We start from the raw sequence: 27,998 nt of genomic DNA, 5'->3' as shown, positions 1-27,998 counted from the left end.
ATCGGTTTGCTTAAAATTTTATTCAGTAAAATACATAATCCACATTATTCAATCCACAAGGGTTAATTCTTCACTTTCCGTTACCTTCCGTCTTCTATGTCGTGTTTTTTTTTCTTTCTTTCACATTAACACGTTCGTCTTCCACTTTCTTGCAACGCATCTTTAAATTTTCTTACCAAGATTCACCAAATCCTGTCGATCTTTGCTCCACGCGCTTTCCCAAAAAAAAAGTACAAAAATCATCACGAACCACACAATGACAAGGGAAGAAACAATCGCAAATAGAAAACATCATAAATAATAAGATTCGCCCCACTGGGCTGTCCTTTGCACAATTTTCATCATCATTAAAAAAATGTTTTAGAAAATCCACAAATTAAAACCTAAGGACGCCATCTATTTGTTTTGTTGTTGATTTTTTTTGGGTGTATATTAAAAATAAAACTCTTGAACTAAAAATATATATGTATATTGATAAACAATGGTTCCGTTGAACTTTGCTGGTTTGTTTTGCTTCATTCGTTCCATCGTTATCAACTTTTCTTCTTCTTCATTAACTTCTACTAACATACGTGAAGCGACTTAAATGTGCATAAATAGATTCTCATGGGACCAATGTTTTGTTTTTCGTTTTTCCTAATTAAACTGAACGCTATTTCTCTTCCTCCTATCAATGAGATATTGCAATCATTTCACCTCTCACTCGCTTCTAACCACTAAGAAGATTTATTTTTGTTTTTTTGTTATTTTTCTCGAAATTAAAATTTTATAGAAAAGATTCAGTGAAACCAACAATCACGAGCATTTTTGTTATTCTTGCAGTTTAAACACATTTTCTTTCTACTTGTAATGTTTCGAATCACTTCGATTTTCAGGCTTGATTCTACAATCTAAAAACGTTTTAACTTCACTCTTGAACTCGAAATTGAATTTTCCTCACCTTGCTTCTGGGAAGAACCAAACAATCAAAATAATTAATTAAAAAACAAAAATGTTCAAATTTCCTGACTCTTTTAAAATTAATTCATCAATCAAGCGGCGCAGTGCGCTTTCATCCTCTCGAAAATATAGATTCAGAGCTCTATAAAGTCGAATAAAAGGTTGCGCCTCTCCAACTTAGTCGAGCGCTTAAGCGGGGAGCTATAAAACCGTTCTCTGCCGTCTAACTTTTCGCAATCATTCACCCTTATTTTCGTCGTCGTTCTGAACCGATTTCGTGCGGAGACTGCTCATCATCATTCCTCCCAATCACAATTTCTTTTTTTGTTTGCGTGGACAACTGCAAACACACACACATTTTTTTTTTCAAATATCAATATTGCGATTACTGTGTTTTGTTTTCTCTTCTGTTGATCGATTCTTTTGATTAGTTTCTAGTACGCCATGTTCTGATTGAATATGATTCATCGCATGATGGTTGGTTGGTTGGTTGTTTACTAAATGTGATGATTTGCTCGCGTTCGATTATAATTAGTAGCATTGTTGAATTATTGATCTTATTTTTTTCATTATCGGTATGTTTTTCTGTTTGTTATTGTGTGTGTTTTCATCTCCGCTCTGATTTTATTGTTACAGTACAATAGAATTCATTTTTCTGATTTGCCTTTCTTCTTCTTATTCTTCTTCAACTTCATTTTCGTTATATTATTTCTAAATTACATGACTAAATTTAGAGTTTACTTATTATGTTAAACCGAATATAATAATGCTTAACACGTTCACTACTTGGGGGGATGGGGAGCCGCGTGCTGCAGAATCTGCAATGAAATTCGAAGGGAAAGAGAATGGTTTAGTTTTAATGTAATCTAACGATATAAACTGTCAAAATCTAATGTTCGGTTTGTGATTCCTGTATTATTTTCTGACAGCAATTTTCAGCACAAGCAAGTACGGGAACAAACCTAATATGACAGACAAACATACATAACTCTCAGAAGGAAAATCTTCAAAAATATCGTCAAGCGTATTTTGCATGCACACTAGGACCATAGAGGTAACTCTAATACTATATAGTAGCACAGAGAACAGACATGGAGGCTCGAATAAAATTTCTCTAAAAACTTGTGTAAAGATTCCTATTCGACTTAAGCGCCACTAACGGCGACTTCCCCACTTAAAAACCCTCTTTGACAACATGATGGCACTGGAGTTGCACAAATTACACTAGACACTAAGTGCTAGTAGCGCCAAGTGGCAATTTTCAACAGAAAATTTATCGATACTAGCGCCAAATTGGTCGAAAGTGGAAAATTTATAGAGAAAATCAGAAGATGCCAACACCACGTAACGACGACGTTCCCACTTATTTTACACAAGTTTCTGACCGAACTTGAACGTCTGTTCTCTGTGGTAGTAGGTCCCGAAAAAACGTGCTCAACTTTTTGGCTCAGCTCTGGTACTCTCTTCGGGCCCAAGCTAATCGATGCACCCCTCGAAACATAGGAAAATCCAATAACCCCTCATTTTATCTGTCAAACTTTTATAGCGAATCAAAACAAACATAGTGTAGTACTAGAATGTTGACTAGAATGGGGTACGTTAATCGATTTGCTTGGGACCAATAGGCTAGTCAAGTAGTGAGCCAATTTAAAATCGATAGTTTTGTATTGACTGTTGGTTCTACTGTGATCTGTCAAAAGTTCTTGGTAAACAAAAAAGTCAGCTGATCGCAACGGTCTCGTGGACAGCCTTATTGCTTATTAGGGGTCGTTCAACGATTTCGCGTTGCTTGAAAAAGGAAGGCATTGAAAAGAACGCTTACGATGGACAGAAGAGCAGATGCTGGAAGATGGTTTGTTGCTTGCAGTGGAGTGGGGAATGCCTTTCCAAATGAATGATCTTCAATTGAAATAAGGAGAACCGTTTTAAAAACAACTGCCCTGGAAATGACTGGTGTATATCTTTTTTGAAACGGCACACAGTGCTGTCAAACCGATTGTCGGAAAATATTAAAAGGTCCTGTGCAACTGTTTCAAAAGTAGCCGGCGCCGGTGGTGTAGTGGTAAGCGTGACTGCTTTCTCACCCCAATGGGTCTGGGTTCAATCCCAGCCGAGGTCGGTGGGATTTTTCTGAGGCATAAAAATCTCGGGTCACGTCTTCCTTCGGAAGGGAAGTAAAGTGTATCCCCCCTATTCTGCGAGTCACGTGACTCTCTCTCACCGGTAAGGTGACAATAGTCACCTCGTGTGAGGTGAGTCTCCATTTGATTTACATGGAGAATCACCTCACACGAGGTGACAATTGTCACCTCACCGGTGACAGAGAGTCACGTGACTCGCAGAATAAGGGGATATGTGTGTTGAATGGGTGCGATATCCTACGCAGGTGTGGAAGCTGCCTTCCTGCACATTCGATTGCCGTCAATGGATGGTAATCGATGTCCGTCGGTGATTGGCACTAGATTGCGGAACAGAGACCGACGTTAAATAAAGGAAAAGGAACAGTTTCAAAAGAAACCATTTCCAACTATTTTGGAAACTTGAAGGAGTCTATCAAGGATGTGAAGGCTGAATTCATCATTAACTACGATGAAACTAACCTAACAGATGATGCAGGATTTGTTTTAAAGTTCTGTTTTCATTAAACTAACAAAAGTGTTACAAGTCACCCCGCAGGAGAGGTGACTAGCAACACCCATCGTTTTGATATTTTCTAGTAAGGGACTGTCCATTAACTACGTAGACAAGTTTTTGGGATGCTTGACGCCCCCCCCCCCTCTCCCTGCGTAGACAATCGTCCATACAAAAATTTTTAAATTTGTATGGGTCGTGATAACTGCCAACATCCCCCCCCCTAAACGGTCTACGTAGTTTATGAACAGTTCCTAAATTACAAAATGCATGTTTTTATTTTCGAGTATGAACACTCATTAAAACTATCGCATAGTACTAAAACAAACAAAAATTGTTTTTGAAAAGTTATGAAGAGAGAAACCTGAAAAGTGTTGCAAGTGACCCCGCGGAATGACCAATGTGCAGCAGTTTGGATGTAATATTCAACAACTTTTTTGACGTAGGACTACGTCTATGATTTCTATATGGGGGTACACTTTGTGAAAACCGAAAATGGAACATGTAACAAATTAAGAAAGATTTTGAACGTTAATAACTCAGCTGCCCCTGGTCCAATTTCAATAATTTTATCACCAATCGATCAGAAATATGACTACGCATCGAAAAAAAATCTCTCCGAATATTGATTTTCAACAAGAAACTATTGAAAAACTGTTAAATGTCCAGCATTGTTCAAAAGCGTCGAATTAACTAACAAATCCACCAATTACCTACACACTTAGAAAAATTCATGTAAATTTAGGTGCTCTGAGAGTGACATATACGAGCGTCAATTTTGACATAAATTTGAGTCATAACAGACGCGAAATATAGCTCAATCAAACGTACTTTTCGTCGAGCAACGAACTTTTCAGTCTTGGAGCACTTAATATTACATGCCATGTTTGCATATGCTGCTTCCCCAGCCCAGTCGTCAGAGAGTAGTAAGTAGACGAAACAAGTCGAAGTGGCATTCACCTCCGATCCTCGGGCGCGTGCAAATAGGGAGGATGAAATTGCGTAATATTTTGCACACTCATCGCCATACTCAGAACCACACGCTCCCAACGACCACACCACTGTGTGGTGGTGTTCGGTCGTCGAAATTAGTAGCAGCAGTAGCAGTGCTTTCGGCGTGTGGCGTTGAAAATTGTTCTCCAGTAACAACGAAAGGCTGACTGCAAGCAACGAGCTGCAGAGCCCACATAAGCAACCATCAAAGGAGGAAGAAGCTGCACCGCTATGCTATGGATCGGAATCAGTAGCTCTTCGTGAGTCGCTACGGGTCGGTCATCTATGCCAAGCGTGTCACCCTCGCTCCAAACGACATCCAGCTCGACAGCCTCATCCGTGTTGAACACCCAGCTCAGAATTACTCAACCATCACTACAAAACGGTCCTTTTCAGGGCCACCAAAAAATTGTTAAAAAGTATTATTTGGACATTGGTCAAGGTCATCAGTTCCCGCAAGCAGCTAGCTATCAAGGCGCAACCTGTCTATAGAAGGTGTGGAATTGTAGGCCTGAATATATTGGTGCAATTAGTTTTTCCTCGGCTTTCATTCCGCACGATTCAGTCACCCTTGTAGTGACATCGAAAAGATTGTTTCAATCGGCGCTTACATATGAAATTTAATGTGTATTATAGAATTTTTTGTATGTTACCAAAATTTATGAATGGTTTGCCACTAAATGTTGAGATAATTGATTGATTATTGAATTATCACACTGTATACCATGAAAAAGCAGCCTGTTTGTGAGTTTTTGCCTGTTTTCAAGTAGGGAGTTATCACAAAAAATAAATCGCCAGCTGGTATTTCCCGGCGCCTTTACAAATATATAAAATCAAACAAAATCATCAAGCAGAGCTAGCAAGGACTTGTTTTACTTAATATTCCACAAAATTACTTTCGAGTGTTAAGACATCGTCTGCCGCAAAGCTTACATTTTTCCCTCTACCAACACATACATCAGGCCAAGATAGATCTCCACAGGATCTATAGAATCCACGCAATTTAAAAAAAACCAAAATGTACAGCATTACGAAAAGAGGTCAGGTTTCGACCAATAGCAGATAGATTTTAATTCTAAACAAGCCAAACGATTGGAAATGTATCTACCAATCTGCTAAAATGAACACTTAGTTAATTTTCAATAGGTCATTATTGAAAAATACCAAATGTCCAACTGTTGCAATGGTGATCAAAATTATCACCGAATGTCTGAAAACAGCGCATTCCCTAACACAGACTTAAAAATCGAATTCGATGAGGTCCCACTGAACGGTGCTCATTCAATCACCGTAAGTAGTGGTGTCCAGTCCAGCAGCAGCAGCAGGAGTGCTTTCAACAACAACAACAACAACGAAAGGCTGCCTTCAAGCAGCGAGCTGCAGAGCTCATATGAGTAACCATAGAGAAGTAGGAAGAAATCCCACAGCTAGGCTAGGACCGGAATCAGTAGCTCGTCGTGCTCAGCTCAGCATTACTCAACCATCACTACAAAATGGTCCTTTTCAGGACCACCATAAATTTGTTAAGAGTATTATTTGGACATTTGTCAAGGTCATCAGTTCCCGCTAGCAGCTAGCTATCAAGGCTCAACCTGGTCTCTATAGAAGGTGTGGAGTTGTAGGCCCGAATGTATTGGTGAGATTAATCATCGTCCGACCATTTTTCAGAACACGCTGGTAGGAAGTGTTAAAAATCCATATAGAATTTGAGAGAAGTGGGAATAATTCGCTTTGGGTGTATATTCAGTCCCCAGAAAGCCAATAAAATCAAATTTGTGAGAAAATTAGCTCTCACGAATTCAATCTCTCGAAGTCCCTCCTTTTTTACATATTCTGCACAAACGATACGATCTGAAGGAAATCCTGTGAGGGGTGAATTGAATACACTTTAATACCAAAATACACAAGACAAAACAAACAAAAAAAAAAATCAAAATACACCTTTTAAAGCCGGGTAGATGAATCGAAAATACTCAAGTTGACAGTCCCTTGGACTCTCTTCATCAACTTTCTCTTTGAAATAAATACTACAAATTTGATACGCTTACAAATAAAAAACGGAAGGAGTTAAGATAATTGATGATTGATCAATTAAAAGAACTAAATGCTCTTCACATTTATTCCGTCCACTAGCGGTCCTACGTCAAGCTTCCGTTCGTGCCCCTAGGAACAGACCCTTCTACTTTTTTTTAATCGGGGTGACGTTTAGAGATCGAAAATTGATATGCTACGCTATTTTTAAATCCAAGATGGCGGCTTCCAGTTTAAGAAAAAGTGGGAAATGCTGTCAAATACTTATCAATAAAGGTATTTTTGGAATTGGGATGATCTATAGAGGATAAAAATCGATATCCGACGCCAGTTTTAAATTCAAGATGGCGGCTTCCGATTTCAGAACAAGTGGGAAATATTGTCAAATACTCATCAATATAGGTATTTTTGGAATCGCGGTTTGAGAAAAAGTTGTAAATTCTATCAAATACCCGTACAAACGTTTTTTTTTTTTAGAATCAGGGCAACGTCTAGAAGCTGGAAATCGATATCCGACGCTATTTTGTAATCCAAGACGGCGGCTTCCGATTTGCGGAAAAGTGTCAAATACCTTAAAATATGGGTATTTTCAGTATGGGGATGAGACGTATATACCGAAAATTGATGTGAAATACTGTCAAATACCGATCAATGTGAGTTTTTTGGAATCGGGCAGACATCTAGAAGCCAGAAATCGATGTGCGACGCCATCATGAAATTCAAGATGGTAGCTTCCAATTTCAGAAGATTTGTAAAATAGCCTACAAATGGCATCCAATATCGATTTTCAGCTTGGTCCCCTTTCCGAAAATACCCAGATCTTAGGGTATTTGACACTTTTTGTGAAACTGGATGGCCGCCATATTGAATTCCAAAATGCCATCAAATATCGATTTTTGGCTTCTACACGTTGTCCCCATTCCGAAAATACCCATATTGTAGGGTATTAAACACGTTCTGAACAATTATGGCCGCAATATTGCATTCCAAAGTGGTATCTGATATCGATTTTCGGTATCTACGCGTTGTCTCTGTTCTGCAAATAACCATATTGTAGGGTATTTGACACTTTTTCTGAACCCCTATCCCGGCAGCGCCAACTGGGATTGAACGCAGGCCTGCTGGGGTGACAGTTAATCACGCTTACCAATACACCACCGGCGCCGCTAATTTCTCAGGGTATTTGACACTTTTTATGAAATTTGATGGCCACTATCTTGGATTCCAAAATGGCGTCGAATATCGATTTTCGGCATCTACATATTGAAGGATATTTGACACTGTCTGAATCCTTATGGCCGCCATATTAGATTCCAACATAGCGTCGGATATCGATTTTTGGTATCTTCGTGGCATCCCCGTTCCAACATAACGTCGATTATCGATTTTCCGCACCTTCGTATCGTCCTCGTCCCGAAAATACCCACATTGTGGGTACCACATCTTGGAGTCCAGAATGGCCTCGTTAATTTGATTTTCGTTTAATATAAAATAATATATTATTACTACATATAATCCGGATGCTATCCAAACGGATACCATCCGGATACTATATTTTGATGCCTGCGTCGTTAGGTCGTGACAAGTCGAATGAGCCCCTAATTGAAGTGAAAGTGAAAAAAACGAAGGAAGCAGTTTTCTAGTCATTCATTGCGTCAATTGAAACAAGTCTTTGCTTCAAATGAAATGAACTGAAGCACTCGACGATCGAAACAACGAAGTTCAGTCATGTTTGAAAAGAGGAATGTTCATCGTGACTCGATAACAAGAAACACGTTGACTTATATGAAATGATTCTGCGGAGAGAATACAAGAAATACACTGTGAATTTGTTGAGCATCTTAAATTGAGATGTGTCGACCCCCTAGGTTTGGATAACCGTGGTTTAGTTCTTCTCGAACATCGGTCGATAGATAACACGGGGATTTTCGAACATAGAAAATAACTTTCGAAATGTCACTTTTAACTACGTGTTAAATTTAACACGACAAATGGTTCACAGCCTCAAACTACAACAGAGGCATTTTCGAACAGTGTAATTTATTTTCCAAGTGTCAATTTTAAGTGAAAATTCACCAAATGGAACGCAACCTAAGGCTGTGTTCCATTGGTGAATTTTCACCTAAATTTGAAAATAAATTATAATGTTTGAAAATCCCTCTGTTATTGGATCGTAAGATTTTCGAGAAGGTGTTTGTGAGAATTGATTTCTGCCTTTGTCACCGCCAACCGTTCCCACTTGGCCAAGTCCCACCGGATAATGGTCACGTACAGAAACCGATCATCGCCAATCAAACACAGACACGTCGGCGACAGATCGTGCGTTAGCACCCAAGCCACTTTACATTACTGAATTAATAGGGTCGACTCATAACCCAACATACAAACAAAATACCCCTCCTGTGACCTTGTGGGGACGCAGAGGTTAGCAGAGGTCCCCAAAACAAAGGTCGCTCTAATATTCCTTCCATATTCCCACCTAATTGCGAGGACGTGGCCGACGCCGTTATTGATCTTTAAAATTTTGAGCTACTGAAACTTGTACAATGATATTGGAAAGTCACTCCCAACCCCATTCAGTTCTGTTCACTGGTTCTGATTAATCACGGAGTAGCAATCATTTGATAAGTGCAGTCAGTCTAAGCTAAGCTAAGCGTTACTATAAAGTGACTGATTTCAAAACTAGTGACCTGCTACCAGCTGTGTATTATAAAAAATCAAATCCTCTCAGATTAGGACCAACATCGATTGAGTTATCAGTAAATCGGTTGCTATGTCTATAATGCAAAACCATTGATAAGAGAACCTACTCGTGTTAGGAGAAAATAAACTCTCTAAACAATAACACTACCGTCGGACGGGGCTTCTTTTGGCATGTTTTTTTTTTCGGGTAAGCGAACTTTAAAATAAATAAAGTAAATAACACCACGTACATCCAAAAGGGATAATTATGTGATGCAAAATGAGAAGCATACGAACGACCAAGAATGATTGTAGAAAATGTTCGCCATATAGCCATCAAACCGCAGTCGGAAATGTAAACAGGGTTCGATTCCCCGGTCCGGTCGAGGGAATCTTCCGGGTTGGAAATTTTCTCGACTTCCCTGGGCATGGAGTATCATTATGCATACAACACAATATATAAATTCAGGCATTGGTTTTGGCATAGAAAGCTCTCAACTTATAACTGTGGAAGTGTAGAACACTAATTTGAGATTGAGAGCATGCAATAAGCTAATATGCGATAAGCATAAAGTAGGTTCAAAAAGAAGAAGTAGGTTCAACTAATTTAAATGTGTCCAAAGTAGCCCCCTTCGACGGTATCAAATGATCACCATCTGCCGGAAAATGAGGAAAATTGACGAAAATTCCACTCAGCCTAGGAGTAGTACCAATAGACTGAGTGAATCCAATCTTTACTTTTCTCATATTCGGGAATTTTTTCCTGGAAAAACATGAGGCAAATTTCCTCATCGCTGAGTTCCTGCACTTTGGGCTTTATTACGGGTGTCACTACACGGTGATAAGGAAGTGATACTCAGAATAAGCGCCGTAAAAATCAAATGGGAATCACACTTCACCGTGACGACAAGTGACAAATTTTCACCGTGATGTGACATCCGTAAAAAGCCCCCCTTTATGTGATTTATGAGTAAGCTAAACTCAAATTTGGATCGTTCTCATCCGCAGAGAAGTCAGCGAAACATAAGAAAAGAAAATAGAAAGAAAGCAAAGAAAAACCATCCACTCACCTAATATTATGTGATATTCCATGAAGAGTTCGATATAAGATCGTTATTCGTCCCGGACGACGCCGTTGATGACGTCGACGAGGACGATGCCGTGGAGCTAGTGGATGCGATCGACGCACTATCGCCGTTGTTACTGCTGGCGGCCCAGGCCAGCTGAGGCTGCTTCGGTCCCCAGATCCGCACCGTTCCGTCATCCGAAGCGGACGCCAACAGGGACGGATAGACCGGGTTCCAACTGACGCAGTTGACGGTTCGGGTGTGGCCTACCAGCGTTGCCAGCGGTTCCTCCCGGCGGATGTGCCAGATGTAAACCTTGTTGTCTTCGCTACCGCTGGCCACGAAACTTTCGTTCACACCGCCAAAGCAGGAATAGATCGTATAGTTGCCCTGGGTTACACCCTGGAAACGACGCACGAGACACTTGTCCTGGAGATCCCATAAATGCAGTCCTTGGGAGGAGATGTTCAGCAGGGCTAGCCGATCGGCCGAGTTGACCGAGAACGTCATAATGGGGCACTGCTCCTGGACAAGGTTGTAGTCGGTTCGGGGATTGTCGAAACTGTAGCCCCGTATTCGGTAGTGGGTGTCTGCAGCCAGAATTGTCTTGTTATCTGCACGGAACGCCAACCCATTCACGCGAACTCCTTCCCAATTGTCGTGAACCGTGCCATCCAAGTCTACCAGGTAGAACTGACCGCGAGTTCCACCGGTCACGAAACGGGTGCCGTCCTTGTTGAAAGCGGCACAGGTCAAACTATCGTCGGTAGAATGGGACACTTTTGTGATAAGCTTCTCCTGTTCAACGTCCCAGATCCAAAGATCCGGACAATCCTCCGGACCGCATACGATAAAGTACTTGGAATCTGGACTCCAGGCAATGAACGACACACCGTAGGTGTGCCCGTCAAAGGTTCGTTTGTTCTTCAGGACCAACTTGACCGGATCCACTTCCCAAACGATAACGGTATTGTCCTTGGATCCCGTCGCCAACCGTAGGCCGTTGGGTGAGAACTTACAGAACCATACCTCATCCGAGTGGTCATTCAGCACATGCAGTGCCTGCATCGGGAAGCCCTCGGAGGAGCAATTGTGGTCGACCAGCAGCGAGACATTGTCGATGTTGGTACTCCAGGCCATATCGTGACATTGGCAGCGTTCGGTTTGCATCTCCACCGACTGAGCCAGCAGGGTGCGTAGGCGCCGAGGTGGCAACATGACCGTGGCCGGTAGGTACGACTGAAGACGATCCATCAGTCGGGTGCGTGACTTTACGCCCTTGCCCTCCCAGCTAGCGCGTTGGTAGAGTTCCTGGAAAGAATAGAATTTTGTTTAAAAGTTAGTCGGATTTTGCTCATTCTGAACCACTCACCTGATTGTTGGTACACATCATGTACGACGACAGCTGATGAACACGGGGTGTATTGTGTTGCAACGGGGTTAGCTCGTTGCGGAGCACATGCAAAGCATCGATGGGACGACCCTCCTCGAGGAACTCCAAATACTTTTGTTCCAACAGCAAGAACTTCATCTCGTTCATACCGGCACGATCGGTCTTCGGGTCAACCATGGTCTGCAGCTCGTGCAGGTCGTGGTCAGCTTTGGTCCAGTCTCCGGACAGGACATGACGGCGGAATTTCGTTGCAGACGGGTGCTCCAGGCAGCATCCCGATTCCTGCATCAAAGCCTCGGCGCTTCTTTCCAGTCCAATGTTCTTCAAGTGTTGTCCAATCAGTCGGACAATCTCCTGATTAGTCTTGTCGAGTTTCACTACCTTTCGGTGGGCAGAGGATTCGCCATTTGTGGCAACAACGTCAGTGCTGGTCTCACCATCCTGTTGGCCGTTGTTGTTGGTATTGTGGCCGTTCATATCGCACGAGGTCGAATCCATTGGGGCGGCTGTGGGCAGCGTCCCGTTGAGATTGTTGTTCTCGTTCAACATTCTTCGCCGTTTGCTCTGCGGACTGGCAAAGGATCCCTCCTCTTTGTCCTCGAGCCCTTCCCCCTTGTCGTCCCCTGAACGGGACTTGCTAGGCTCGTCCGCTGCCGGAGACTGCTTCCTACGTCGCTGGGACTTTCTACGCTGCTGCTGTTGGGATTTGTCCTTTTCCTGGTCCTCTCGGTGCTCTCGGTGTCGCTGCCGCCGGCTCAGTTTTTCCTCTTTTTGATCCACTTCCGAATCGGGTCCAGCACCTGTGCTACGATGCCGGAGCTGCTGGTCTACAGCAGCGGATGATGGCGAGGATGTGGACGATGAGGAATTGTATGAAGTTGAGGGACGCAGACGCTTCGATTGGTGGGAGTGGTGCGGACGCTGCGGATGAGGAAGGCTGGTCGATTGATGCTGGCTCGTGCTGCTGCTCGTGCTCGGTACCGTTGCTCGTCGTTCATTGAGGTCTTCTTCTGAGGACGAGGAGGACCTTGCAGATGAGCCGTGCTTCTCCCGAACGTAAGCAATTTTGAGTTTGTTTTAACATTCAAGCTGCGGGTGGGGAGGGAGAAACAGGAAGGAAATCGAATCAGTATTATGCGTCGGATTTGAGTATGGCTTAAGAAGAACAAGGTCGCCGATTTTACAAATATAGATAGAGCTGGAATTAGAGCCTAACAACTTTTTTAAACAATGACTTCTCTCGATGATTTATAGGAATTCAAGGCGCGCCCACGCAAACCAACATAAACATCGGGTAGGGCAAGACTTCCCCTACCTAATGGTGATATTGATTTGCTTGGGCGAGCCTTAAGTTTCTAGAAATCATCGAGAGAAGTCATTGTTTACAAAAGCTGTTACACCCTAATTCCAGCTATATCTAGAAATATGTCATTCTCAATGGGTAAAATGGGTATATGTTCAAGTATTTTTGTTTTACAGTTTGTACAAATATCAGCTTGTCTCGACAGTAAATAGGATTTGAAATTTAATTCGTTTTCGATTTCAAGCCACCATGGACTTGAAAATGGAGCATGTCATAAATCTGTATAAATTCGTGTGTTATTTTTTAGAAACTGAAATCTCTTCGAAAGAATGAAACACTTATTTTTCGCATCATTATAGAGGTAAAAAGGAACCATGCGTGGAGAATCCGTTCAATATCAGAGCTTATAGCTTATTAGCTTATCGCCAGGACTCCAAAAGTGCTGGAATTAAAACCACCGACAAACCGACATGAATGATCATACAAAGTATCATCAAAAATTTTGATAAAAGCACAAAACTGACATCTACTGCCGTGTTCGCGAAAATTGTGTATCCTAGCCACGAACACGCATACAAACTGTATGAGTTGGTTCGTGTCTAATCTATTCCGGGCAAATTATTTTTATCTAGATAACAAATTTCTATGGTTTTGACAGATGGGATCGCTGCACATTTGAATCCGCCGTTATGGATTCTCGATCAAGAGTTAAGTTTATGTTTCATTAAATTTCTGACCAAAGCACGCTACTGACATCTGGCTCCGTGTTCGCGGGAAAAATTTAACTAAGCCATGAACCCGCATGCAAAAGTTATGAATTGGTTCGTGTCTGATCTATTCTGGACAAATTATTTTTTATCTAGATCAAAAATATGGATCACTGCACATTTAAATCGGCTGTTTACGATTTTCGGTAATAAGTCAGAATTATGTGTCAAAAATGTCATATCATGTCGGTTTGTCGGTGCTAAAACGTACGTGCCAGCTACAGCTGTGGTTCATTTTTGTGACAAATGTGGCTGGTAATTAAAGGTAAAGAGAGAGCGAGAGAGAGAGAGATTTGAATTAAAGTAGGCCAAGTTGAATGTTATGTATGTAGTATATCGGGAATATACTGATATCAAAAAAACATGCAAGCGTTCAATCGTTATGACCAGATTTGAAAGTGACAGTTATTCCAAATCACCCTGTACTAAAGGGTGTCCTACATCAAATTGCATCACGGAAAAAAACCCTGTAGAAAATTACCCATTGGGTATTTTCACTTTTAAATTTAGGTAGGCGTAGTTTAGAGTGTATTGTTTACACTGTATTTTTATCGCTGTCAGTTTTTCGAAAATTGGAAAAAATGGCGTCACCCGAAAAGCAACGTTGCGAATTGATTTTCCGCAAGCACCTGTAAAATCCTCAACTATCTCATCGGGACATCGGAAAACAACTCGGAATCCTGCAGTCAACGGTGAGTCGTGTGATTAAACCGAGGGGGGCGACTCTATCTACGATGTAGGAAAAATTGTGTTTTGCTGTGGTTAGCTGCGTGCACGATGATTAGATAGAAAGAATATTGATGACGATTCTAAAGATTTCCTGCAAAAATATGATGCGCGATACAAGTAGATGCGAGAAATTAAAGAAGATTTTTCGAAGATTGATTCGCTAGTGTGAGATTTGTTAAGTATCTAGAATTGAAATTTAGATGTGTCGCCCCCCTCGGATTAAACGTTACTAAGAAACTCTGAGCATCGAACGGAAGGAGAAATGCGGTCAGAATGGATGTTCTTTTAGTGATCAGGATCACAAGCGTGTCGTGAAAGCGTTTAAGCGGAATCTCAATGCTTCGGTCAGGGATGTGGCCAAAAAGTTGAATCTGTCCAAGTCTTTCGTTCAGAGAGCCAAGAACCGGGAGGGACTGCATAAGTACAATGTGCAGAAGGCTCCAAATCGTGACGAACGGCAATATACGGTGGGAAAGTCACGGGCCCGGAAACTGTACACCCAGATGCTGACGAAGCCTCATTGTCTCATCATGGATGATGAGACTTACGTCAAGGCGGAATTCCGGCAGCTTCCGGGGCTACTGTTCTTCACTGCCCAGCACAAGTTTGATGTTCCGGAGGAAGTAAGGAAGCAGAAACTTTCAAAGTTTGCCAAGAAACACATGATTTGGCAAGCGATCTACCGGTACTGTAAACGGGGAGTTCTATCTCGAGGAGTGTCTACAGAAGCGTCTGCTTCCTCTGTTGAAGCAACACGAGGGCCTTACGATCTTCTGGCCGGATCTAGCTTCGTGCCACTATTCAAATGTTGTCCTGGAGTGTTACGAAGCCAACGGGATTTCTTTCGTACCCACTAGACTAGAAGCAACCGGTGCAAACTAACGATTTTAAATTGGCTCACTGCTTGACTAGCCTATTGGTCCCAAGCAAAACGATTAACATTTCCCATTTTATTCGAAATTCTAGTACTACACTATGTTTGTTTTGATTCGCTATGAAAGTTTGACAGATAAAATGAGGGGCTCGTGGATTTTCTTATGTTTCGAGGGGTGAATCGATTAGCTTGGGACCGAAGAGAGCTGAGCCAAAAAGTTGAGCACGTTTCTTCGGGACCTTCTTGTCTTAGAGTTACCTCTATGTTAGAGGTTAAATTTTGACAACCGTGGTTGAGTTTGTCCTGTTTGACAACCGATCGTTCGATAACACCGAGATTTTCGAACATTGAAAATAACTTTCAAAATGTCACTCTTATCACAGACAAACAGACATAACACTCGCAAGTTGTTCCTCGGACAAGCATTTAACGGACAATTTAAAAGTATTGTAGCTGGTAGTACCACCACCTGTGGCGCGCATAGTCAATTCCCTTGCGTTTGACGTTTACACACTACCGCCATCTGTTCAGTGTAGTGCCCACCACAGTGTACTCAACAGATGGCGGTAATGTTTTAGCGACGATGTTTTACAGTGAGAAATATTCAATATGTTATGTCTGTTTGTCTGTGCTCTTAACCACGAGTTAAATTTAACCCGGCAATCGGGACACAGCCTGAGTATGCTGCTTTTCTGGGAGAGCTTCTCGTTGGAAGTACTGTGAATTTCTAGTAGGAAGTTTCTCCTCGGAAGTTCTCTGAACTTCTCGTCGGAGATTGTGTGAAGTTCTCATGGGAAGTTCTCTGAATTTTTCGTCAGAATCCCTTTGCACTTCTCGCCGGAAGTTCTCCGATCTTCTCCTCGGAATTTTTCTGAACCTCTCCTTGACAGTTTTCTAAACTTCTCCTTAGATGTCCTTTAGACTTCTTATCGGAAGTTCTGTGAACATCTCCTCGGAAGTTTTATGAACATCTCCACGGAAGTTCTCTGAACTTGTTTTTGCATAAAATCGCTGATTGTGACGCACTGGAAGCAATATTGACAGATTTTATGTGTCAAACATATTCTTCATGACCTCTTCTTGTAACTTACAAGCACTAATTAGCATTATACTCTTTCGTGATTTCATAATTTCGAAAAACATTTTTTATAGCAAGTGAGTGGAAGTAACCCTGCTTCTTAGAACGTCAAAAATTTCGGAGTAGTTCTCCGAATTTTGAGAACTTCAAGTTTAATCTAGTGATCTTCAGATATCATGTCTAAGGTTCAGGAATGATGCCATAGTTGGCAACCCGGTATTTAGACAGTTCGAATGTTTTATTTTAAAGGGGCAGAACGACAAGTGGAATCCGACAAAGCTGAAAAAATCACTAAAATTCATCAAAGTTCACTACGGATGAAACATTCATTTAATAGAGATTGCTAAAGTATGATTGTGTCAGTGATTTGTTTTCATCGGGAAAATTTTCCGCTACCAAGTTTTTTTTTCCCGATGAAAACATTTTGTGTATACGTATACGTGACGTAGTGTGTGTACGATAAACGTCAGCAATCTCTATAGTGAATAGAGCTTTTTGATGTTTGATCGGCGCACACTACTGTACCATTGAAAACGAACGAGTGCGAGCAAGAGAGAAACAGATTAGTGGGAAAACAAACCATCCATTCATCCATGTGTGCTAGATAGAGAAAGATGATTAAACGTCAAAAAGGTCTATGCTGTTGATTTTTTCAACTCTGATCCGAACCAAGATGATGATCCACACGACCAACCAGAATAACTCATCGACTGAATTCAATTGGTTCAGAGCGTTTTCTTCACATACGAAATTTACTCATATTTGGAAAAGCCTGTAGTTACTCATAGCTAATGAGTAACTGCAGGTTTTACCAAATATGAGTAAATTTTGTATATGGAAAGAAAACGCTCTTAGTCAATTGAATGGATCAATGAAAATGCTGAGGTTTTGACAGAACTATGCTGTGGCTACCACAGTATTTTCCATTTGATCGTTCATATACAGTAGTAGCAAAGCATTCTGTGGTGGGTTTAAAACTTAACCATCTAAATTGATCAACTGTACAAGTCAGGGGAAACATGTCTGAAGGGTATAACTCGAAACGTAAACAATGACTTTCAACGTCGATTTCTCTTGAATGACCACACACCCACGGAATCTAACTCGCCAGCTCATAGAACAAACATTGCTCTGTCAGATGATTTAGTTTGAGTGGGTGTGTTGTCATTCGTAAGAAACCGACGATCCATTCATTGTTTACGTTTTGAGTTAGACGCTTCTGACATGTTTCTCCGGAAGTTGTTATCGGACAAAGTGGCCCGACTGGAGGATCCCTCCAAGAAGGCAATCGAGTTCCTCTGACCGCTGCAAAGACAACATCGAAACGCATTTGTTTGAGTTTAAAATCTACAGCCGCCGGGGCAAGCTGCTGCTGATGTTGCAACAGTTTGGAAAACAATATTAGTCAATGAAATTGACGAAAGCGTGAAGCTTACCATCGGTCATCGATTGGACACGGGAGAAGTTTTTCCGGGGATAGAAATTGGCTATGGAGTTCAACAATGGTTACCTGGCGGGTCAGATTTGACACTGGATAACGCAACTAAAGTGTTCTTGCTGCTTCAGTGTTGTCACCTGATTCGTCGATGTTGCCACACTGAATACCGGTACCGGGGGTACACAGGGATGACCGTTGTTGCCGTTTTATGCTGTTTTGCGGCGTGCAGCTAGGGTTATCCTAGTAGCATGAATGACTGCTTCGGACAGGTATTAGCTTTCGAGGAATCCAACTAGATTTAGGGAAATCCATGGCGGAACTTGGCTGAAAATTCGCGGTTGTGGTTATTCGATTCCAAAAAGGCGCAGAGGTAGAACAGTATTGCCAGTAACTTCAAAAATCATGAACATTTCTAAACATGGGTGCCAAACAGTGCCAATGAGTGTGCCCAACTGTGTTTTTGGCTCATTGGGCGGAGTGACCTACCCCTTCGCCAGACATTAAAATCTTTGTACTATGCATCTGAAATTTTACCGAGGGGGACGACTCTATCTACGATGCAAAAAAGATTGTGTTTTGCTGTGGCTAGCTGCGTGCACGCTGAGTTGATAGAAAGAAGATTGATGACGATTCTGAAGATTTCCTGCAAAAAATTGATGAGCGATGCAAGTAGATGCGACAAATGAAAGAAGATTGTTCGAAGATTGATTCGCTAGTGTGAGATTTGTTGACCATCTAAATTTGAGATTTAGATGTGTCGCCCCCCTCGAATTTTACAGAAAATTGGTAAGAGTACTTGAAATTATGCAAAACCATTCTGTAGTACGGCAGAATTCATCAGAACGCATAGGACTTTTCTTAGGGAAGCAGAGCTTAGCTGAAGTTCGTAGAACTTCTCTGAAGTTATCTGAAAACTTCTATGATGTTTGCAGAACAGTTTTGAGGTGTTTAGTGTAATTTAGAGTTCATCAAACATTTAACGGTTAGAACCTGATCAAATCCATCCGAAAGTAAGCCTGTGGCGCCAATTGAATAGAGTGGTTAGTAAACAAAGATTGATCATAGTAGCCAAGCAATGCTTACTCCCTGGTGGGCTTTGGTAATATTCGCGAGTGCCCGAGCAAAAAGTTGTAGTATTGGTCGACAACGTAAAATGAATAGAACAACAACTCGGGAAAGAAATGATTTTACGACCTACTTTCACCTCCTTTCGGGTGTTACCAGTCACCCTATATATACTGCCTACAATTCCATATCAGACAATTTAGCTAATTCTGAATTCAAGTGCACTTGTACGTTGACGCATAGGTTGGGCTCAGATTCACACAAAAATAAAGGAAATTCTTGAACCGTCCTCACTCATTTGGCCATACTACACATTTAAGTATTTTTCAATAACAATTGTTTTAGCCATGAATGAATACGAACTGCATCATTTTTATAATGATGCAGATATTCTTAAGCTGATAACATACAGTAGACTACAGTGGGCTAATGATTTAGTGCGGATGCTAAAAGAAAAGATAAGGAAAACAATTACCAATAATATAATAAACCAGAGGACAATAGCTTTGCGAAAGACATACGCAAAAATGGAATGCGGGCTCGCTGTAGGCAGTCGAGGATAATGTTTAAATGCTATTGAAACTAACGTTTCAGGATAGCTGGACAATCAGCATCCCGGATTCTAGATCGATGAAAATGAAAAACTTTTTATGATTTCAGATTTAATTATCTGAAATTGTACACGGATAGGTAAAACATTACAGAAATGCCAGTCAGCAATAAAATGTAATCGAAGTGGGAAGCGAGACCCACAAAGTTTCGTCACCGTCAGCGTCAGCGTCAAATTAGGATCTGATCAAAATTGACGGACTGACGCAGCGTCGATGTGATGTCGCCAAGTAGAGCTTTCAGTGGAAAAGCAACTTGACATGCGTTACACCTGGGCTACAAAATGGTGACTTGACAACCTGGAAGGAGCGGAATAACTAGCCCTGGTCCTCACAAGTTCCTACTTCACGCCTCCCCGAGTCATATGATAACAAAAGACTACCAGCTAAAACATGGACAGCTGGGTGGCGTAGCCTGGGCAATGTTGCCAGTCCAGAAATAGCAAAGTGAAGAGGTACGACGCGAACACTGGAGCGGTAACCATAGTACGGTGATAGATGAAATGCTTCACCAAACCCGAGCGTCTGTTCACCATGGAGGTGCGGCTCAAAACGGCGTCTGTTCTCCATGTTAGGAGCGGCTGATCACCGTCCTAGTGCCAGCGTGGGACTCTAAACAGGGCTGTGCACGATGGTCCCCCGGCGAGACAGGGGGTTGGGGCAGGCCCAACAAGCCGCCCTGGAAAAAAAAAAACAAAGTTGCAAATACCGAAGAAAGAAATACGGATCGGAACAATCGGCACAGACCTACGCGACAAAATAAGGACTACGATTGGAAACTCGGAACATGGAACTGCAAATCGCTCGGCTTCCCGGGCTGCGATAGGTTAAACTATGACGAACTTCAACCATGCAACTTCGAAGTCGTTGCACTGCAGGAACTTTGTTGGACGGGACAAAAGTTATGGAAAAGCGGGCATCGAGCGGCTACTTTCTACCAGAGCTGTGGCACCACCAACGAGCTGGGAACCGTGCTGGGTAAGATGCGCCAACGCGTGATTGGTTGGCAGCCGATCAACGCGAGGATGTGCAAGTTGAGGATTAAGGGCCGTTTCTTCAACTACAGCATCATCAACGTGCATTGCACACACGAAGGGAGACCCGACGACGAGAAAGAAGCGTTCTATGCGCAGCTGGAGCAGGTGTACAACGGCTGTTCGCAACGGGACGTCAAAATCGTCATCGGCGACATGAACGCTCAGGTAGGACGGGAGGCAATGTATAGACCGGCAATCGGGCCAAACAGCCTGCATGCCGTATCGAACGACAACGGCCAACGATGCGTGAACTTTGCAGCCTCTCGAGGAATGGTAGTTCGAAGTACCTTTTTCTCCCGCAATGATATTCACAAAGCCACCTGGAGATCACCTAACCAACACACAGAAAACCAAATCGATCACGTTCTAATCGACGGGAAATTCTTCTCCGACATTATCAACGTCCGCACGTACCATAACACCCATAACACCCGTCGAAGTCGAACGCCGCGACCCAACATTGAGCAACTACGGAACGCCGGAGTTGCTCAGGACTACGCGCAGCAGCTGGAAGTTGCACTACCCACGGAAGAGCAGCTTGGCGCAGCTTCTCTTGAAGATGGCTGGAGGGACATCCGTTCCGCCATAGGTAGTACTGCTGCAGCGGAACTAGGTACTGCAATCCCGGACCGAAGAAATGACTGGTTTGACGGCGAATGCAAACTGATACTAGAGGAGAAGAATGCAGCACGGGTGAGAATGCTGCAACACCGCACGCGATTGAATTTGGAGCGATACAGACAAGCGCGGAACAGATAAAACTCGGTTTTCCGAAGGAAGAAGCGTCAGCAGGAAGACCGAGATCGCGAGGTGATGGAAAATCTGTACCGCGTAAACGACACACGGAAGTTCTATGAGACGCTAAATAGTTCGCGAAAAAGCTACGTGCCGCAAGCCGATATGTGCAAGGACTTGGACGGTAACTCACGAACGAGTGTGAGGTGATTGAGAGGTGGAAGCAGTACTATCATAGAGGTAACTCTAAGACCAGAAGGTTCCGAAGAAACGTGCTCAACTTTTTGGCTCAGCTCTCTTCGGTCCCAAGCTAATCGATGCATCCCTCGAAACATCTGTCAAACTTTCATAGCAAATCAAAACAAACATAGTGTAGTACTAGAATTTCGACAAGAATGGGGTACGTTAATCGATTTGCTTGGGACCAATGGGCTAGTCAAGTAGTGAGCCAATTTTAAATCGTTAGTTTCGAATTGATTGTTGGTACTATGACGAGCACCTCAACGGTGAAGCAGCAGAAAACGAAGGTGGCACGGCAACAGACCTTGGAGCACGCGCAGAAGATGACAGGCTACCGGTCCTTGATCCTCAAGAAGTTGAGGAGGAGATCGGTTGGCTGAAGAACAACAAAGCAACTGGTGTAGATCAACTACCAAGTGAGCTATTAAAATACGGTGGTGAAGCACTGGCTAGAGCGCTGCACTGGGTAATTGCCAAATTTTGGGAGGAGATATTACCGGAGGAGTGGATGGAAGGTGTCGTATGTCCAATCTACAAAAAGGGCGACAAGTTGGATTGCTGCAACTACCGAGCGATCACACTGCTGAGCGCCGCCCACAAGGTACTCTCCCAAATTCTATGCCGCCGCCTGTCACCATTTGCAAGAGAGTTCGTGGGGCAATACCAGGCGGGATTCATGGGTGCCCGCGCTACCACGGACCAAATTTTCGCGATTCGGCCGCGAATACAACGTGCCCACACATCATTTGTTCATCGATTTCAAATCCGCATACGACACAATCGATCGAAATCAGCTATGGCAGATTATGCACGAGTACGGATTTCCGGATAAACTGACGCGATTGGACAAGGCAACGATGGATCGAGTGATGTGCGTTGTTCGAGTATCGGGGACACTCTCGAGTCCTTTTGAATTGCGAAGGGGGTTACGGCAAGGTAATGGACTTTCGTGTCTGCTATTCAACATCGCGTTAGAAGGTGTGATCAGAAGAGCTGGGATAGACACGAGTGGCACGATCTTCAGGAAGTCCATCCAGCTTCTTGGCTTCGCCGATGACATTGACATCATGGCACGGAACTTTGAGACGATGGCGGAAACGTACATCAGACTGAAGGCTGAAGCTAGGCGGATTGGACTTGCCATCAACGCATCAAAGACAAAATACATGAAAGGAAGAGGTTCTAGGGAAGACAATGTTTGCCTCCCACCCCGAGTTCAGATTGACGGTGTCGAAATCGAGGTGGTCGATGAGTTCGTGTATTTGGACTCACTGGTGACCGCCGAAAATGATACCAGCAGAGAAATTCAAAGACGCATTAGAGCAGGGAATCGTGCCTACTTTGGACTCCGGAGGACGCTCCGATCGAATAAAATTCGCCGCCGCACGAAGTTGACTGTCTACAAGACGCTGATTGGACCGGTGGTCCTCTACGGCCACGAGACCTGGACTATGGTCGTGAAGGACCAACGCGCCCTTGGTGTTTTCGAACGGAAGGTGTTGCGTACCATCTACGGTGGAGTGCAGATGGATGACGGAACGTGGAGGAGACGAATGAACCACGAATTGCACCAGGTGCTGGGAGAACCATCCATCGTCCACATTGCAAAAATTAGGCGACTACGGTGGGCTGGGCACGTCGTAAGAATGCCGCACGACGACCCAGTGAAAATTGTTCTAGAAAGCGACCCAACAGGAACAAGAAGAAGAGGCGCGCAGCGGGCAAGGTGGCTCGACCAAGTAGAAGGCGACCTGCGGACCATTCGCAGACTACGAGACTGGCGAAGTGTGGCCATGGATCGAGTAGAGTAGAGACGACTTCTTCGGACAGCAGAGGACAACAAGGCCTTAGTCTGATTGATAAGGTAAGTATGCGTTACACCTATCATTTGACGGACGAACCCCTTCGGACCCACCAATGTCGGTGACGCAGTATTGTGGGTCCCGCTGGAGCGACGGATGCTTGCTGCATCTGCGTTAAATTTGAAACCCATCAATATTGATGTTGACGTTACTATCCCGGTTACTGTAGCTCTTCTTACGACAAATTCCATCAAGTAGGTATCATTCTGTTCTGAGCGAAAATACGTGGACTACTCCTTCCTATTTCACTTCACTATTTATAAAATCCGTGAAGAGTCGAAGCCGTCAACGTGAATTGACGTTTCGCGTCGTGTGAAGTCACCAACATTTACCTTGCGTTACAACTGTCATTTGACAGATGAACGCATAGTTGCTTGGATTGCACTTTTTCAGTACGCACTCGGTGAACAAAATTCAGAACAAAGTTACTTTTACTCAGCTTCGAAGGAACGATATTTAGGCAAGAAAAAAATCCCTGATTGTTTCGAGAATTCCCTGATAACTCCATGAATTTTCCAGGGAATTAAGAATTCGCTGATAATACCAGGTTTTCCAGGTTTTTTTTTCAGGTAGTCGCCACCCTACTTAAGGAGGTGTTGGAAGGAGGTTAGCAAATGTTCACATTCCATACACATTTTCAAAACATACCTTCCAAAAACTTGGACAACGTGATACATGCACGCCCCTTAAATTACAAAAAACCTTCCCCCTATTCTGCGAGTTACTAGTGAGGGTGACAATAGTCACGTCATGTGAGGTGACTCTCCATTTGATGTGCACAGAGCGTCACCTCACACGACGTGACTATTGTCACAGAGAGTCACGTGACTTGCAGAATAGGGGAGTTTTTCTTTTGCTTGCTTGTTATCACTACATCACTCTTTTTATGTAATTAAAAAATCCCACCTTTCATAATCGTAGAACTGATTTTAGCCCATAATTCCCTATATATTGTACTCCAAAATCCCCTAATATCTCATGGATTGTTGAACAAAGATTTGACATTTGAAAATGATTTGAAAATAAGACATTCAAGTTGTACAAAACGCGCTTGCCAATTATGCCCCACCGGGGGCCTCCCTTAGCTCAGTCGGTAAAGGCGCAGCTACAAAGCAAGACCATGCTGGAGGTGGCTGGGTTCGATTCCCGGTCCGGTCTAGACATTTTTCGGGTTGGAAAATTTATCGACTTCCCTGGGCAATAGGGTGTGATTATACTTGCCATACAAAAAAATAGTACCAGGCATCGAAAGCTCTCAACTAATAACTGTGGAAGTGCATCTAGAACACTAAGTTGAGAGCTCGCAATAAGCTAATGTGCGATAAGCAATAAGCTTGGAATTCGAGGAAGAAGAAGAAAGGGTGCTCATTATGTTCCACTTATAATCTTAGGTTCACAATTTAACACGTTTTGAAAAACATATGGTTTTTCTCCAACTCATTATTTACCGCCAATTTACCGGTCAGTTCAGGATAAATCGGACGATCAAAATGCACTATTACATTGCTCACTTAATTAGATGTATGACAAAATGCTCAACATGCTCACTATGCCCCACCTACCCCTATCAGCGTAAAATATGGCAACTCAAAAAGCAGAACTGTAACTTGACCTCTGGACGATTGAATTTCAGGATGAGACTGATAGGTATGTGATTACTTTGCTTTATGGGACAAACTGACTTGATGTTGTTTTCACATTTTTCATTATAAATGGCTATAGTTTTATCACATAATATGAAAGTAGATATCATATAGATATCAAGTAGATAGCGTTGTTATCTCAAAATTGACGAAAATCCATGTGGGACAGATATGCAATTATAGGCAGTTTGGTTAACCTTGGGATCAATATGACCACATAGATTACACCCAACATGATTTTTTTTTGTATCAGAATGATTTAGGGTAAGTGTGCCACTTATGACAGTAGTGCTTCAGTTTGTGACCCTATGACCTAACTCAAATTTAAAATAAATGGTCCTGGTTTTATTTGCGGAGATATATCGTAAAATCTATGTCCTTACCTTACATCAGATAGGGTCAATTAGAGGACCACTAGGGCGAAAAACTGCCACACTTACCCTATTGGTATGATAAAATGTGCTTCATGTACTTGGTAAGATTTTATTTGCGAGAAATCGGTAATTGAAATCAATGTTTACAAACGCAGTTTCGCCCTAATGAAAGTTGGCATCGATATGTTTGTAGAATCCCTTCAACTAATAACCACAGACACTTTCTAGACAGACACTGTGGACAGAACAGATAATACTCAAGCTCTGAACAACCGTGAATTAATACTTCAAAGACGAGTCTCGCCCAGCCCAGCCGTCGTCCGAAAGACAAAGAGCATAGTGGAAAAAAAAATAGGGTCGTCCAGTCGACGAGACGAGAGATACCAGACCAAGAAACGCATCGCTCCAAGGATGATGAAGATGATGGACGATGGGAACAAGAGAACAGATGATAAGCCTAGAAGCAGCACCGCAGACAGAAGCAAATATTATGCACTCTGTTTCAGCCACAGCTAGCCAAGGTTGTAATACGAGCGAGCAAATGCTGCACTTTGGCAGCAACACCATTTGAAAAACTCCAACTCATTCCCCTGCCCGAACAGATCGCACTGTACTCAAAATCGATTTCCACACGATTATGTGCGACGCCAGTAAAGTGGATATAGACAAGACGATGCATGCAAGTAGTGCACGACGAAAAAAAAAATTTGCAGCAGCATAATAATGCAAAAATGGCCCCCTCATTCGATTTCGAATTTCCGGGATTGGTGATTTATTGTGCAATTTTTTTTTTCCGAGAATTTCTTCACTAGTTTGCTCGGTGGTAAATAGTAGTCAGAAGTAGTGGCACAAAAGATTACAGATAGCAGTGCACTTACCTCAGCAGCAAATAGGTTGAAATCCCAGTCCGTAATCCCTCCCTTGGATGCGTAGCAGGGTACAGGTTTTCGTTTATTGTCAGCAGGAGCTGCGAGATTGGTTCGTCACTTTCTAAAACGTCGCGAAAAGCAGCAACCAAAACAACAAAAAAAGAAAAAAAGGTATCAATTGCAGCCATATGCAATATTTTTGCTCTGCTACTAATACTATACCTTTCCGAGAGTTGCTACTGCTCTAAACTCACTGGTTTACTCTTCCTACTCCTCGTCGCTACTGGGGCTGCTTCTAAATGTATTAAAAAATACTACGCTTTTGATGACAGAAGTAGCGACGACGACGACGTCGTCGACTGCGATCTACTGGCTTGCTGGCTGCTAGAAAAATATACACACTCTACTACTTCACAGCTGATCAGCGGTTTGCGGTAGTATTGGTGGGGTACTTCCCTGCACCAGGTCAAGCACGAATATGATTGTAACAGTACTATTAGTTTTTACTGCGCGCTGCTTCTGCTTCTTCCTTCGGGTTGGACTCACGAGATGCACATTCACACACTGCACTGCACCCTGATAATGTCCACTTCTTGATAGCTTCCTCCAGGTTCAGTCCACAAAACGACCTTGCATTCGCTGTATTGGTGTGTCGGAACGTCAAAAGCGCCTGGTGAAAATCGTACGAACTACAATGAAAACCACTGACAAATGGCACAGTACCACCCACTGCCTACTAGATGTCACTGCTGATCTTTTGTGTTCACACAATGCGCGCAAACCTCACGCACACTAGCTTCCCATCTGCTTATGCTCTCTCTCGCACTTCTCACTCATCTCTATCTGTGAGCTGTATTTTGGTTTGCCTCTTCACACGGAAACACACATACAACACACACAGGATTTTCGCCCTTATTTTTCTTTGTGTTTTTTTATGATTTTTATGTTTTTGTTTACGTTCTACTTTTTCTTTCTCCCTGCTCGCTAGTCACTTATGAACTGCACTGCTTCTTCTTCCCTTCCCTGCGCACACTTCATAGAAAGTTTTCCTCCTCTTGGATCCCTCCCCGCACCATTCTTCTTGCACAATGCGACCAACCAAACGGTACACTCCACTCCTTTGTCACTTGCTCTATTGCTCCTGCACTCCCACCAGCACACAGAAAGAAAAAAAAACAGAAAAATAATTTAATTGCAACTAATTTCCAGCCTGCAGGGCTCGGATCGATAAAGTCCCCAATTATCGGAATGACATCGTTGATTTGTCAAAATGCAATTTTCACGCTCTGTAGCTCCCCGATTTCACACAAAGGAAGTGCGAAGAAGCGAAAAATATTACGCATTCCGTGTCATGATCGCTTTTCGCACTGCCTCTGTGTCTGAATTTCCTACAGGCGAAAAAATCGAATAACATTTAATTCCTGCCTCGTCGCCACTTTGAGCGGAGGCTTTTCTAATTTATTTTCAAACAAGAAAACGATTATTACAACAGTTCCGCAAAGGGTTGCGAAAATTTCCTCAGCACTTTGGAAAATACAATCTACCGATTATACACACACAGTTCTTCAGTCACAGTTAGTTGGCCAGCAGCGAACAGTACCAGGGAAGAATTAATAATGACGATGAACGAATGGATTCGT

General features: G+C 42.8%; 1 protein-coding gene across 1 annotated transcript; it reads right to left on the bottom strand.

Moving 5' to 3' along the window:
- Window position 1: 1 nt before the first annotated feature.
- Window positions 2–27,998, bottom strand: LOC135708377 (WD repeat-containing protein 26 homolog). Its single transcript, XM_065230461.1, has 6 exons — window positions 27,916–27,998; window positions 26,581–27,499; window positions 26,368–26,479; window positions 11,716–12,825; window positions 10,347–11,654; window positions 2–1,757 (listed from the first exon to the last, which is right to left on the bottom strand). Exons 4-5 carry the CDS (start codon window positions 12,283–12,285, stop codon window positions 10,353–10,355), a joined length of 1,872 nt encoding a protein of 623 aa, XP_065086533.1. The 5' UTR covers window positions 12,286–12,825; window positions 26,368–26,479; window positions 26,581–27,499; window positions 27,916–27,998; the 3' UTR covers window positions 2–1,757; window positions 10,347–10,352.

This window comes from Ochlerotatus camptorhynchus, unplaced genomic scaffold (assembly GCF_037179485.1).
Source record: "Ochlerotatus camptorhynchus isolate MF236.1 unplaced genomic scaffold, CSIRO-AGI_Acam_v1.1 ptg000330l, whole genome shotgun sequence".
NCBI lineage: Eukaryota > Metazoa > Arthropoda > Insecta > Diptera > Culicidae > Ochlerotatus > Ochlerotatus camptorhynchus.
Note: the sequence above shows the minus strand (reverse complement) of the source record. Positions and strands in the feature narration are given on the sequence as shown.